This window comes from Corvus cornix, chromosome 18 (assembly GCF_000738735.6).
Source record: "Corvus cornix cornix isolate S_Up_H32 chromosome 18, ASM73873v5, whole genome shotgun sequence".
Taxonomy (NCBI): Eukaryota; Metazoa; Chordata; class Aves; order Passeriformes; family Corvidae; genus Corvus; species Corvus cornix.
Genome location: NC_046347.1, coordinates 1,511,438 through 1,525,814, shown reverse-complemented (window position 1 = coordinate 1,525,814; position 14,377 = coordinate 1,511,438). Strand labels below are relative to the sequence as shown.

Here is a 14,377-nt window from a genome sequence, read left to right as displayed (position 1 = left end):
AGTGAAGGTAACTGGGCGAGGCTAAACTTCCCAAAGTTATGCAAAAGCAACATTCTTGTTCCAGGACAACCTAAAGGTCTTTCACTCCATTAGGATTTGGTTTTCCCTTCTCTGTCCAATGTCTTGACATTTCTGTGATGTCTCTCATGCCCCTGCTTCTCCAGTAGTTTATATTCCTGCACCACCTGATGTGCACACAGCAGCGTGTATTACTCAGTGCATGAACGACATCTGTTTGTGCTTTAAAGTTCACAGAAAAACACAGACAAGACTGAGTGAAGTCTCCCCGTGGTCAATGGTATTATTTTTTATTAGAATAAATACTACAGTTTATCATAGTACTAATACTAATCCATCTTCTTTTTCGTTTCTTACTCTGATGGCTGGATTCTCCATGTGTCCCTCAGCTGAAAATACTGGTTTTCCTGTTGTTGTTTAGCTTGAGTAAAATAAGCTCTTGAAATTTTAGGTGCAACTTATGCAACTAAAATTCATTTCTTTCTTACTCACACAGCTCAGAAATAACTGGAACATCAAATTTCAGCCCCTTTCATATCTCTCTTTTATGAAAAGGGAATCCAAGTTCAAAAGCTTGGCTGGATATTTTTAGGGTTCTGGGCATGTCAAGCTTCTCTGTTTGCACAGGAGTATTTAAATGGGTTTTTGTATTGTTTTGTTTTGTCTCTTATCTCGAGGACACAAATGTGCAAACAGTAACTGTTCACTGAGCCTTCCCCAGGGCTTTGGAGATGCTTCTGGAAATACACCTGAGTTATCAACACTTCAGTGTGCCAACATTAAACACCTCACCAGGGATCCATGGACACCGTGACCAGTCCAAATCTTCCCATCCCTCTGAGGGCCCTGTCCAGACCTTGGGTGCATTTTAGGAGCAATATTTTAGCCCAACCACAGGTGGCCAGGGGGATTTTAGATGCCCTGGAATACTCCCACCTCATTTCCAGCTGCTGCTCAGAAAGGTGTGAGGACCTTTGTATCCCACATCACAGCTCTATGATGATGGTATAGGATTTCTTCGGGATTTAAGATGATCCAGCCCTGTACAGGCTTCTTGCATTTCATGGCCTGGGAAGTTGGGTGTTGCAGCCACTCTTCCTAGCAGATCCCTGGGAATGTTTGCCCAGTCTGGTTCATTCCCTTGGCCTAAGGAGCCATCAGGAGAAGCCCCTCTTACCCTGACTCACTCCTTAGAGCTTCAGGGCCAGCAGTGCACCAACAACTGTAATTCCCTGAAGGATTTTCCCCTGTAAATATCCATTTCATCCTTCAATCTTATTGAAGAACATCAGCCAAAAGCTGCTGGTAGCACCTTGTGCTCCCACTCCTCCACATCCTCGATGAGGTCAGGTCAGTCCAGCAGCCTCTGGTGAGGTGTGGCTTCGTCATGGTGAAGTCCTTGCAGGAGCACTGCCTTAGGGACAGACCGTGGGGACAGTGCAGCAGGACTCAGGGCTCTGGTGCCTCCATGGTCATTGCACTCACTGCCCAGAGAAGGGCTCATGGGCAGCTGTGGGTGTGTGCAGCACAGATCAGCCCTCAGACAGCCACTTGGCTTGCAGGATACATTTTTATTTTTCTTCTGGCCCCATTTCTCATCTCCTGCTGCTGATATGGTGACCCAGCCCCGGGGACACCTTGTTTGAAAGGCACCACACGTAGGGACTCCTCCAGCCTTCCCTCTGCTGCGCTGGGGTCCCACCTGGGAGCCTCCCTCTCACATCAGTTGTGCTGCTGAGTCCCCAGGACACCGTTTCAAAGACCTGAGACCTGAGGTAAAACAAGAATGTTGTGACCTTGGATCTGATGGACTTTGTGAAATTTTGTGACCTGAAGCTTTCCAGCAGCAATTTAGCAAATCTTGACCCTGAACAGAAATTCTACTTGAAAGAGGCACCAAAAACATGGAAGATTTTTTTTTTTTTTTGCAATCCCTTAGGCATTTCTGTTCCAACTGCCTCTCACCAGTCCTTGAAGGAGCTTCTCAGCTCTCTTAGAAAGAATTTGGCTGCCTTCAAAAGGCCTGAGTAATCCACCTGCGTTCCAGCAGCATTCCTGGGCTTTGGATATAACATTCCTACCTGTGAATCAGTGTTCAGTGTCTCTCTCTTTGTAAAGCAGTGATGTCAGGAGCTCACCCTGGGGGAATCCAGCCAGAACATTCTCCATGCGCCGTGCTCTGCTCCGGCAGCTGCTGTGGAGCTGAACCTTTCCCTGTTCACTCCCTTGTATTTTTCCTTGTCACTCCCATGCTCCAGATATTCTTAGAGCCCTTCCCTTTCAGCTTTCCAGATCAAAGTAATTGTGTAAATCATCTGGACTTCCTGTGGATTGGTGCTTCCTCTGGAAGGCTGCTCGGACTGCAAAGCACGTGGCTGGTTCTTGTATCTCGTACCTTAACTTATTTCTTTTCTCCTGAGATTCCTGAGTCACAATCAAGGCATTGTGCTTCTGAGTGCAGCCTTGGGCTGGCAGCTCCCACTGCTCCCCATTCTCACTTCCCTCTGTTTGTCAGGAGCTGGTGTCTCCTGGGGCATCCCTGCCCTGTACACAGGGCCCGGCGTTGCTCCCGAGGGACAGCCCTGCAAGCCCAGCTTGCAGATCCTCTCCACAAATATTTCATGTTTGTTTTCCTAATTTCAGTTTCTAAATCGCTTGAGTCATCAAAATTGGAAACTAATTGGAGGACAGGTCGTATGAGGAGTGGCTGAGGGAGCTGGGAAAGGGGCTCAGCCTGGAGAAAAGGAGCTCAGGAGAGGCCTCCTGGCTCTGCACAACTCCCTGACAGGAGGATGCAGGGTCGGGCTCTGCTCCCAGGGAACAGGGACAGGACCAGAGGAAACAGCCTCAAGTTGCACCAGAAGAGGTTTAGTTTGAATATCAGGGGAAACTCTTCCAGCTGAAGGGTTATCAAACCCTGACACCATCCCTGGAAGTGCTCAAAAAACCTGTGGGTGGGACACTTGAGGACATGGGTTATGGTGAACACGGTGGTGCTTGATACTGGTCGCACTCGATAACCTTGGAAGTCTTCTCAATCCTTCATGATCTGGGATTCCATGATGATTTACTGATTATTTGCAGGGGAATCTGCATTTTCTGAACAAGCTGGCAAAAGTTGTTTCTCTCTGGCAGAGATTTTGTAGAAGAAAAGCTGGGCAGCAAATACGTGGTGGGGAGATCCCTGGATTTTGCCACAACCTTTGAGGAATCAGGGCCTGGAACCCCGATGTTCTTTATCCTGTCCCCAGGAGTGGACCCACTGAAGGATGTGGAGAAACACGGTAAATAAATAAATCCTGTCTCTAGGCACACCTCAGCACTGCTGCTTATCTGCTGCATTATTATCTTAGCACGACATGCCTGTTTCGTTGGGGTTTTTTTTTTCCTCATCTCTTTGTAGATAATGAAGTAATATGTTAAAACCAGATAATTGTGCGAGGATGCGACGGGATTTTGGGATGGTTTTATTGTTTTTCTTAACGTTTCTTGGATTTTCATCTTAAATTTAAATTAAACTTGTCTCTCTCCTGCACTGCCTGGATTCCCAGTGTGGTTCGCACTGCAACAATCTCTGAGTTGGGTTTGTGCACAACCTGTAATTTACGTCAGAGATATCTCACATGCTGTCAGATGCTTGTTACCAGGAAAGGTTGAACCAGAGGACCCTTGAGGTCCCTTCCAGCCTGCTATTCTATGATTTTATGATAACTAAAAATAAGCAACAGCTCCCTGTAACAGATTGCCGCTTTATGGCAAAGTTTCCAGGCTTTCTTCCCGTCCTTCCTGAGCTGATTTCCATGTGGATGGTCAGCTGTGGAGCTGTCAGCTGGCTCCAAAGCCAAAGGGGCTTCTGGGAGATGCCTCCCTAGAGAAGGCACTGATGCCCTTGTGCTGCAGCCACTGCTGTGCTGCAAAGCCACCCTTGTGTAGAATTTGCTCTGGGTCTTGGCTCCACTGTGGAAAAATTCTCATTTTCATCCTGAACATCCCTCTGGAGCAGAGGAATCTGATGCCTTTGGGGCTGGACAGTCCCAGGACTCAACATCATCCAGGCTGGCACAGACCAGGGCAGGAGAACAATGACCTGTGGGTTCCTTTTCCTCTCTGCCTTCTGGGCCATCCCAAAATAAAGTTGGAGTGATCCTTTGCCCACATTCCCAGGGGCAGCTGTCAGAGCTGTTAAACCTGGTGCAGCCTCAGCCACAGGCAGCTCACTGTGGGGAATTCCTGGGCTTAGCTTTGCATTTGAGGCTCCTTCTGCCCCCAAACCAGGTGTCATTACTGGGAATTGAAGGGACCCCCCCCCCAAAGGGAGCTCCTGTCACGTCCCTGGCTTCCTTTCGGAGCCACGTTGGTGATCCTGTCTCTCACTGTTAGTTCCTTGTATGGGCAATGAAGCACTAAAATCAACCCATGAGTGGTTTAATTGGAATTGTAAAGATGAGCATAGCTGAGCACCTGGGGTCAGTCAGCCAGAAAAGCTACAGCAAGAAAAAGTGAGAAGAGAAGCAATGAAATAAAATCATTGCTACAGAGCAGCTGCACTGGCCTTCGAGCTGCCTCTCTGGGGCTGTGTTTGGCTCGTTATTGGTATTTTCTCTGTCTTTCATTAGGTTTTATTAAAGTGCAGGATGATTCCTGTGAATGGCAGTCAGCTTCTTGCAGATGCTGCCCACTCATGGCACCTTTCCTTGGTGTCACAGGGAGGGCCCTGCAGCAAACACCGTGGGCTGGAGGAGCTTTGTGCCCTTCCTGAGTGCCCATCCCCTCCCTTCTGCAGCCAGCAAGGAGGGGCAGGGCTGGCATTGCCAGGGCAGGCTCACTGATATCCCTCTGCAGTGAAAAGAACAACCAATATTCATTTATTATTGGTCATCTGGTTTGGGGTAGTGCCCTGGTTCTGTGATTTGCCCCATCCCCTCTCGAGACAGTGGATCTTGAAGGCAAAGGAGAAGATCAGCAGCTTTCAAAGTTGGCAGCAGCCAGAGAGTGTGGGAAAGAGAACTGGAAACTTTAAAATGTGGGAAGCTGTATCCCAGGGGAAGCTGTGGTGAGGCTCAGCAGAGAGCTGGAGTTTGGAGGTTTGTTCTCCTCATGGCCAGCTCTTTCCAATCTTGTCCCACGAGATGGTTCCTAAGCCTTGCAAGACAAATCTTTTCTTTGTTTCACTCTAAAGCTTGCCTGCTTTTAGCAGGAATCGGGAATTCAGGCTGCACCGTCTGCAGGAAGGCAAACCTGCATGCAGAGATAAGTGTGGGCAATCCCCAGGGATCAGCGTGTGGGGATGAGTCCTGACTCCCTGGCTGAGCCCAGCCCATCCTGGGGGATGTTCGTGGGGCTGTTCCCTCTGGCAGCTCAAACTGGGGTTTGTCTGGGAGAGCTGGTTCCCCTGTGAGAGGGACAGCAGCGGGGCTGCTCTGTCTGTGGATGACAGATTCCAAACCTGGCCAGGAGATCTGCAGCCGTGAGCACAGAAACGATCTGGGATGCTCCAGAGAGACCAGGGGAGGCTGAAGGATCATCACAGACCACATGAAGGGACACTGAAGAGCTGCCATGCTTCCCCCAGAGCAGGGCAGTGAGTGACAGGGGTTTGGGGTTCCCAGCCTGCAGTGCAGAGGTGGAGGGACACTGGGAGGTGTCCGGGTGGCTCCCAAACCACCCCTTCCCATGGCCTGTGCTGACTCCACTGGGGCCTTCCCACAGGAAGGCAACTCCAGTGGTGCTCCATGAGAAATCTGGAGGGATTCACTGCTCTCCAGGTCCCAGACACCTTGCTTGAGGCCACAGGAAGCTCACACGGATTGCATTCCAGCTGCCCTCCCCAAACCCAGCTGGTGCACCCAGCCTGCATTGCAGGGGCTTTTCCCCACCCAGCTGTGGGTGTTCAAAGCCTGGTTAATCAGCAGGAAAAGATTTTAATTTCTTCTCACAGTAAAATGTGTTTTTACACGAGGTTGCAGGGGAATAATGTTCTTTAAACAAGAAGCACTGTGTAACAACGTACCTTTGTGTGGATGCTGCTCTGTAATTAAAAGAGTTTGGGAGAAGCTGCTGCTGTTTGAGCACTTGGGCAAGGAGTGGGTGAGAGCCAAGAGAATGAGACGGGAGAGCTGATATCAGGAATGGGATAGCTCATGTGTGAGGTGGGGTACGAGGGAACTCTGCCTGGCTGTGCTGGGGCCCGGCCCTGCCTCCCCTCCAGGGTGCTGAACTCACTCCTTGTTCCCTCCTAGGGAAGAAACTGGGCTACACCTTCAACCACAGGAACCTCCACAACGTTTCCCTTGGGCAAGGCCAAGAAGCGGTGGCTGAACAAGCTCTGGACCTGGCTGCAAAGGAGGGTCACTGGGTCATCCTTCAGGTATGGGGTCACTGGCCAGTGCTGCCCTTCTCCCGGCTTGTCCCACTGCCATGAGGACAGCCTGCCATGCCTGTCTGGGGCCATGGGACACTGTGTGTCCCAAGCAGCCGCCTCTCCCTGAGTTGCTGCCATCCCTTGCTTTGATCAGGCCCTGCCAGTTTGGGTTTCTGGAGCTGTCTGTGGGGTGTGCACGAGCAGGAGGTTGTGCTGCACTTCCCTGCGCCTTTATTTGCTCCAGGAATGAATGAAGAGCTCTGTTCTGGGAGCCCCTGGACTCGTTCTCTGCCTGCTGCCCAAAAGTCCCCCTGCACCTCAATGAGCATGGAGGGGCCACTCAGGGAGGAAACTCTGCAGTGGGGCTGGCTCCTCTGCCCACCCCAAACCAGGGAAATGCTGCCAGCTCTCATCACAACCCCACAAAGTGCTTCAGAGCCTGCTGGGGTGCGGAGGGAGCTCTGTCTCTGTCAAGTGCTCTCAGGAGCTGCTTGTTAAGTGAGTGCTTGGGTTTGCTGATGTGCACTCGGTGATGTCAGCTCTCATTACAGGTTTTGGGAGCCCCTCTGATTTCCTTGATGTGGATTATATAAACTTTTATTATCACTGAATTGTTTGCATAAAATTAGATTAAGACAAAGCTCTGAGTCCTGATCTGAGCCCTCAGGCCTGGTTACGAATTGAAATTAAATACCCTTGATATTTTGATCTTAATTTTTGCTTTTTTTTTTTTTTCTTGCAAGCTCCCTTTGAGGTAAACAATGCTGAGCTTCTCTGGAGCTTTTAATATAGAGAGGGCTGCAATCCTGGCATCTGCCTTTGAGGTGGTGCAGAAGGAAGGATGCAGCTTTTTGAGCTGTTCAGTAATGCAGAGTGAAGAGTTATTTTCTACAACGCCTGTGTGCTGCTGTAAAGGATCTGTCAGCAGTGCCAGTCTCCATGTGCTGCTTCAGTGCTAACAGACAAGCACTGGGGGCCTGAAGCATTTTTATTACATCCATTCCCATCTTCTCTGGTGGTCAGAGCAAGCAGTAAGAGATCTCAGCAGACACTGAAAGGTAAAGGAGAATAAATCCTTCCCTGGGAGGGTGGGCAGGCCCTGGCACAGGGTGCCCAGAGCAGCTGGGGCTGCCCCTGGATCCCTGGCAGTGCCCAAGGCCAGACTGGACATTGGGGCTTGGAGCAGCCTGGGACAGTGGGAGGTGTCCCTGCCCATGGCAGGGGTGGCACTGGATGGGCTTTGAGGTCCTTTTCCACCCAAACCATTCCATGATTTTATGATTCTGTGATTAAATGAGAAGAAATCAGATTTCTGTACAAGAAGAATGTTGGTGGTTGGGCTGGCTGGTTTTCCAGGTGTGACTGTCTCAGGTTCCCCCTGCGCTCAGAGAGGAGCTCGATCCAGCTGGGTTAGGGTCAGGGTGCTCTGCTGCATGGGGCAGGCTCAGCAGTCCCCCAGTGGCCCTGGGGACAGGATTCCAGGTGCCAGTGCTGGGTCAGGGTCACTCAGACATCTGGGATTGCCCCTGGTGTAGTCACAGAGCTGGTGACACCTCGTACAGGCAAATATTCCAGTTCTGTGCTGTGCTTGGCCTGGAGTAACGGGGTGTGGGCAAGAGTGGCTCAACACAGAGCTCAGAGCTCTTTCTGCTTTTGTTCCTAATCCCAGATTCCTGAGCAATCCAGCACTGAGGGCCCCACGAGGAGCTGGAGTCTGCCTTGGTGGCACTTCACCCTTGGGACAGAGCTGGGCACGTCCAGCAGGGTTTGGGGCAGGCAGCCCCAGTTCCAGCATTTGGAGGAGTGACAGCAAAGCAAAGGCACTTCATTGTCACCCAGCCAGGCCAGGCTGCTCCGCTCCAGAGCCTGTCTCTGCATCTCACTTTGCATTCCCAGCTCCTCCCAGGGGCTGGAGCTTCATGGAACAGGAGAAGGAGGGAGAGCAGCCTGAGAGGCTCAAGGTGTGTCTCCTACATTGGCAGGCAGGAACCCCTGGTCTGACAGAACTCCTGTAGGGTCAGCAACTTCCACGGCAGGAAAGCACCCTCTGGCCAAACTGGGCTTTAGGAGGTTGGACGAAGCACCTTCTGAAGGCTGAAAATCTGACCTTTGGCAAAACCAGTGCCCAAACTCATCCCCGTGGGAGTCAGTGAGGAGGGGTCCCACAAAGGATTCTCCTGCCATTGCAGTCAGAGGGGGATCAGAGCAATATTTGCCTTATGGTTTCTTTCTTACGGAAAGATCCTCTGGCAGGATCTTTCCGGCAAGGTTTTGGTGACAAATACCTCACAACCAGTTCCAGCAGTGTTTGTACAAGATCTGGAATGCCACAGACAACTCAATTTACAGAAACATCACAGGATTTGTGGATCATTGCATTACTAATAAAAGAGAGGACAGAGCAGATCTCAAGAGGCACTCGGGGTAATTTTACCCAGATTAATTAAACTCATTATTTCCAGGCTGTATCCCACCCACAGCACAGTTATACCCAGGCTTCCCATTTGTTTCTGAGCAGACAAAAAGCAACTGTTAGCTTTACTTCTGTATTTTGCTATCCCCTGACCAACAGCTCAGCTCATGTGGAGCAGAGCTTCTCATACTCACATTGTCCAGGACAAACACTTGAGGGGATCATCTGGGTGGCTTTTACACACGTGGCTCATTACTGGTCCTTGATTGGGACCTGACATAATGAGAGTCAAGGACTTTGAGCACTAAGGAGTCGGGGAATTAGGTTTGTGGGAGTTAAAGGGTATTGAGGCAGCTGGGAGGTTCTTATTGGATTACAGGAGCAGGATCACTGCTGTGCTGGGAAGGGCTGCTGTCCTAGGGCCAGCTCCTCTCAGTCCTGGTGCCTCCTGACACAGCAGGAGGTGAAATGAAGACAAAAGCATCCATGCCTGTCCTGGGAACTGCAAAGTTTCTCAGCTCACTGAAAATTCATAGGTTTTCATAAATGACTCATTTTATGGGAGAGAACAGCAGAAATCCACCCAACCCTTCATTTCCATGGGAAGACAATCTCCCTCACCCTGGCAGAGCCTGGCCAGCAGCTCCCTGCTCCTTTAGCACCAGTGTTGTTCTTGTCTGGTGGCTTCAGCTTTGCTGAGCCCTGGTACAGGGTGCTGACAGATGAGGAGAGTGAAGCCCGGAGCTAAAATTATTCTCTACAAGTACAGATGGTCCAGCTGCAAAATAGGAGCCCCTGAGGCAAAAGTGCAGCTCTTTAAAGGAGCCTTTGTTACCTGAGGGCTGCAGGAACAGCCCAGCTCAAGCCCAGCAGCTGCTCTGTTCCTGGCACTGAGGAGCTGAGCCTGATCTTTGAGCTCCACAAAGCCCCATTTGATAGCGGGCTCAGCCTCTGGGTCTCCTTAGCAACAGTTCTTAGGTTTGGAAGGCTTGGAAGCAAGGGGTGGGTACCATTTGGAAGTGCAGCCAGAGCTCGTTGTCAGCTCCTCACGGCTCTGGGGGGCAGGAACAGCTGGGCCCCACAGCTGGAGATGCTCTGGTGAGGCTCTGTGCAGTGCTGGGGATTGTTCAGCCTTGAGAAGAGATGACCTGGGGATTCCATCCCCCTGGATGGTGAGGAGTGAAGAGCAGACTCTCTCCAGTGGTGTGTGGTGGCAGGACCAGGGGTGATGGGGACCACTTGAAATCCAGGAAATTCCATTTAAACATAAATACAATCTTTTTTCCCATGTGATTTCCCAAACACTGGATGTTGCCTGTAGAGTTTGTGGTGTTTTCATCCACAGGGCACCTGAGCATGTTCCTGGGCCACGTGCACTGCCTGCCACTGCTTTGAGCAGAGGGCTGGGACTGGGGGATGCCAGACGTGCCTGCAGCCTCAGTGACTCTGTGATCTCTGCCTTCCCATGCTGAGTTATCCATGGATCTGGTTTCTCTGATGCCTGCAGTCTCCTCTGTGCAGGCAGGAAGGAGCTTTGCACTAAGCTATGAGTTAGCACAAGCTGTGTCTGCTCGGTTTCCCCCTCAGAAGCCTTTTGCTGATCCAGTGGCCACCACAGTCACCAAATGAGCTTTATCAGCTTACCAGCAAAGACGCAGTGGAATTTGCTTGTGTTTGTTCAGATGCACGTCTGAATGCACTGATGGAGGGAAGAGTTCAGACGTTAGATATTCCCAGTTTAATTGTAGTCTTCATCCATTAGCCAAAATGTCACTTCCCTCTCTTTGTGATCAAGTTAATTTAATTCTTGAGCATCTTTCCATTTTCCTAGGTTGCTGCTTCACTGAGTCAGGTTCATGTGTTAAATTGAGTAACAGTGAGCTCCTGGAGCAAACCTGTGTGAGATTCATCACTGTATCATAAATCACAGAATCCCAGGATGGCTGGGGTTGGAAGGACCCCTGGAGATCCTCTGCTCCCACCCCTCTGCTCCAGCAGGGTCACCTGGAGCACAGGGTCACATCCAGGTGGGTTTGATCATCCCCAGGGAAGGAGCCCTGGGCAGCCTCTCTGGGCAGCTGTCCCGGGGCTCTGGCACCCCCACAGAGGAGAAGTTTCTCCTCCTGCTCACACAGAGCCTCCTGGGTGTCACTCTGTGCCCGGTGTCCCTGTCCTGTCCCTGGGCACTGCTGGGATCCGGCCGGCCCCGGCTGCTCGGCCCCCGGCCCTGAGGCGTTGGGACACAGGGATGAGGTGCCCTCTGGGCTGTCTCTTCTCCAGGGGAGCAGCCCCAGCTCCCTCAGCCCTTCCTCAGTCCCCTCATCATCCTCGTGGCCCTCACGGGACCCTCTGCAGTGGTTCCCTGTCCCAGCTGAGCTGGGCAGCCCAGGGCTGGGCACAGCTCCAGGAGCAGGGCAGAGGGGCAGGATCACTCCCTGACCCACTGGCCCCTGGGACCCCAGGACACTCTGCAGGCTCAGGGACAGCTCGGTGTCCCCTGGGACCCCAGGACACTCTGCTGGCTCAGGGACAGCTCGGTGTCCCTGGGACCCCAGGACACTCTGCTGGCTCAGGGACAGCTCGGTGTCCCTGGGACCCCAGGACACTCTGCTGGCTCAGGGACAGCTCAGTGCCCCCAGGACCCCGGGTCCTGCCCCTGACAAGGGGTTGGAATTGGATGATCTTTGAGGTCCCTTCCAACCCAAACCATTCCATGACTGTGATTTTGACAGCACGTCCCAGGCCAGGCCGGTTACATCTCATCCCCACCCCAAACCTGGGAACAGCAGAGCCCTTCCCTGTCCCTCGGGGTCCCCCAGCAGCACCAGTGAGCACGGGCAGTGTGGGTGGCCTGGCTGTGCAGCCCGGCCGGCACAGGGGTGGAACAACGGGAAACATTTTCCAAGAGATCTCACAGGAGAACGAGACTCTGTGAAAACAACCAGCTCTCCTTGTCACAGGAGGTGATTTGTGACAAGGCCTGAAGGAGAGGGGTACTTTCAGAGAGGGGCAGGGTCCCCAGTTGCTGCCAGCACAGGGAGGGGAGCGTGTGCTGCTTTGTGTACATGTGGTGCTATTTCTGATGGTTACCGTGGCAACGCCTGTGCTTTATGTTCCGCCTTGTGAAGGGCAGACACACAGAGGGGCTTGGGAGGGACCCCCCAGGGAAAGGCCTCTGGTGCTCCCATGTTCCTGCACGTGCACCCCAGCCCAGCCCTGCCCACAGCGCCTCAGCCTGCAGCACCTGCTCTGAGAGCAGGGGATGGCCAGCGGGGATGGCCAGTGGGGATGGTCAGCAGGGGTGGTCAGTGACAGTCAGTGTGCAGGGGATGGCCAGTGGGGATGGTCAGTGTACAGGGGATGGTCAGCGGGGATGATCAAGGGGGATGGTCAGTGGGGATGGTCAGTGTGGATGGTCAGTGTCAGTCAGTGTGGATGGTCAGTGTGGACGGTCAGCAGATGGTCAGTGGATGGTCAGCGGACAGTCAGTGTGGACAGTCAGTGTGGATGGTCAGCAGATGGTCAGTGGATGGTCAGTGGGTGGTCAGTGACAGTCAGTGTGAATGGTCAGTGGATGGTCAGCAGACGGTCAGCGTGGACAGTCAGTGTGGATTGTCAGCAGACGGTCAGTGTGAATGGTCAGTGGATGGTCAGTGACAGTCAGTGTGGATGGTGTGTGGATGGTCAGTGGATGGTCAGTGTGGATGGTCAGCAGACGGTCAGTGGATGGTCAGCAGATGGTCAGTGTGGACAGTCAGTGGATTGTCAGTGTGGATGGTCAGTGTGGATGGTCAGTGTGGATGGTCAGTGGATGGTCAGTGTAGATGGTCCAGATGGTCAGTGGGTGGTCAGTGTGGATGGTCAGTGTGGACGGTCAGTGTGGACGGTCTGTGTGGATGGTCAGTGTGGACGGTCAGTGTGGACGGTCAGTGTGGACGGTCTGTGTTTCAGGCTGCCCACGCTGGCTGGTGGTTGTTGGTAGCTGGCACATCTCTCCACACAGTGGCCGGCTGTGCTCTCCTCCCTGTGCTCTCCTCACCCTGCCCTCCTCCCCGTGCTCTCCTCCCCGTGCTCTCCTCCCCGTGCTCTCCTCCCCGTGCTCTCCTCAGCCGTGCTCTCTCAGGTTTTGTTTTCTGACTGCTGGGAATTAATTTGCAAAGTTTCCTTCCACCCTGTGAATCCCTCCCACAGCCTCTCTGCCCGGCCTGGGCAGATATATTCATTGGAATTATGAATTCTTAGTACCAGCCCATGTTTTGCTGCATCTGTTCCTCTCTTTCATCCCTTCTATCACAAAAGGACAGGATATAAATGCGCTCAATTATCACAGGGCTGGAAATATTCCCTAAGTTGGCTGTTAGCAGGCAGTGATACCCACAAATAATGATCACTGGTGTCATGTCAACACAAGCAAAAGCAATTATTTTTGAGCTATCTAACACCACAAAAGCAGATGTGGGAAGAAACTACCAATTAGAGATGAAAACACTTAAGGTCAGATATGCAGACTATGATTAAACTGATACTTAATGCATGAGTTTTCTCTTGATATTTTCTTGAGCTCTTCCCCTGTTTTATTAGATCTCTGTGGTGTTGGAACCACTTTGGTTGCAGGTTTCAGTCCTGACTGTTTGACTTGTGTTTGTAGAGTGAGTTGGTTGTCTGGGCCCTGGGGATGATCTCATCTCCGGAAAGCCTGAGTGCATCAGGCCAGCGCTGGTGCAGCAGCACTCAGGTGTAATTGCATTCTGTCTGCTGCTCCTCACACAGTCCTTGTTTGCGAGAAAACAACCCCAGAACACGATCCCTTTGCCCAGGCATCTCCTCTCATCTCCCCCCACACCCCAAACTCCTTTTCACCCACGTAATACGAGCACAACCCTAACTCATTTCAGGGAAGGGGACTGAATTTCTGCAGTTCTTAATAACAAATACTGTTCGCAGCCATGCCAGTCAGACTTGGGGCAACAGAACCGGAGGCAGCAAAGTGTCTGTGGCTTCCCCAAACAACAATTTCCTTGGCTCACACCCCTTGGTCCATCTCTGAGTGCTGACCCATCCCTCCAGCAGGTTCAAATCCTGATAACAGTGACAGCAGCCGCCACTCTGTCCCAGCCTACAGGAGCTCAGCTTTTCCTTCCCACCATGTTCATCCTCTTCTCCGGTCCCAGCTGGGATGTCTGCATACGTAGCTCACCAGAAACCTCACAGGAGGCACCTGCACCCTCTACCAGGAAAGCCAGAAGAGGTTTCTGTGTTCCCATGAGGGAGCTCCCGGGGTGTCCCTGTGTGGCACCAGTCCCTGTGTGGCTCAAGGCACTGCCAGCCCGGCTCCTGCCTGCCCCAGGCACATCCACAGCCTCAGCGAGGGGGGTGGAAATAGTGCAGGTGTGCAGAGATGTTGGAACAGGGCAGTAATGGAATCACCATCCCTGGAAGTGTTCAAAACCCATGTGGATGTGGAACTTGGGGACACGGGTTAATGGTGCTGGTGCTGGGGTGGGGGTTGGGTTTGGTGATTTTAGGGTTTTTTCCAGCATTAAGGATTCTGTTTCTCTCTGTGACTTCCAGCTCAGCTCCACTCT

The 14,377-nt window shown here is 52.1% G+C and overlaps 1 protein-coding gene across 1 annotated transcript in view; it reads left to right on the top strand.

Moving 5' to 3' along the window:
* Positions 1-14,377, top strand: part of DNAH9 (dynein axonemal heavy chain 9) — a 179,501-nt gene that overhangs the window by 140,533 nt on the left and 24,591 nt on the right. Inside the window, 2 exon segments of the mRNA XM_039562282.1 lie at positions 3,154-3,302; positions 6,258-6,385. Coding sequence (XP_039418216.1) covers positions 3,154-3,302; positions 6,258-6,385 — 277 coding nt within the window.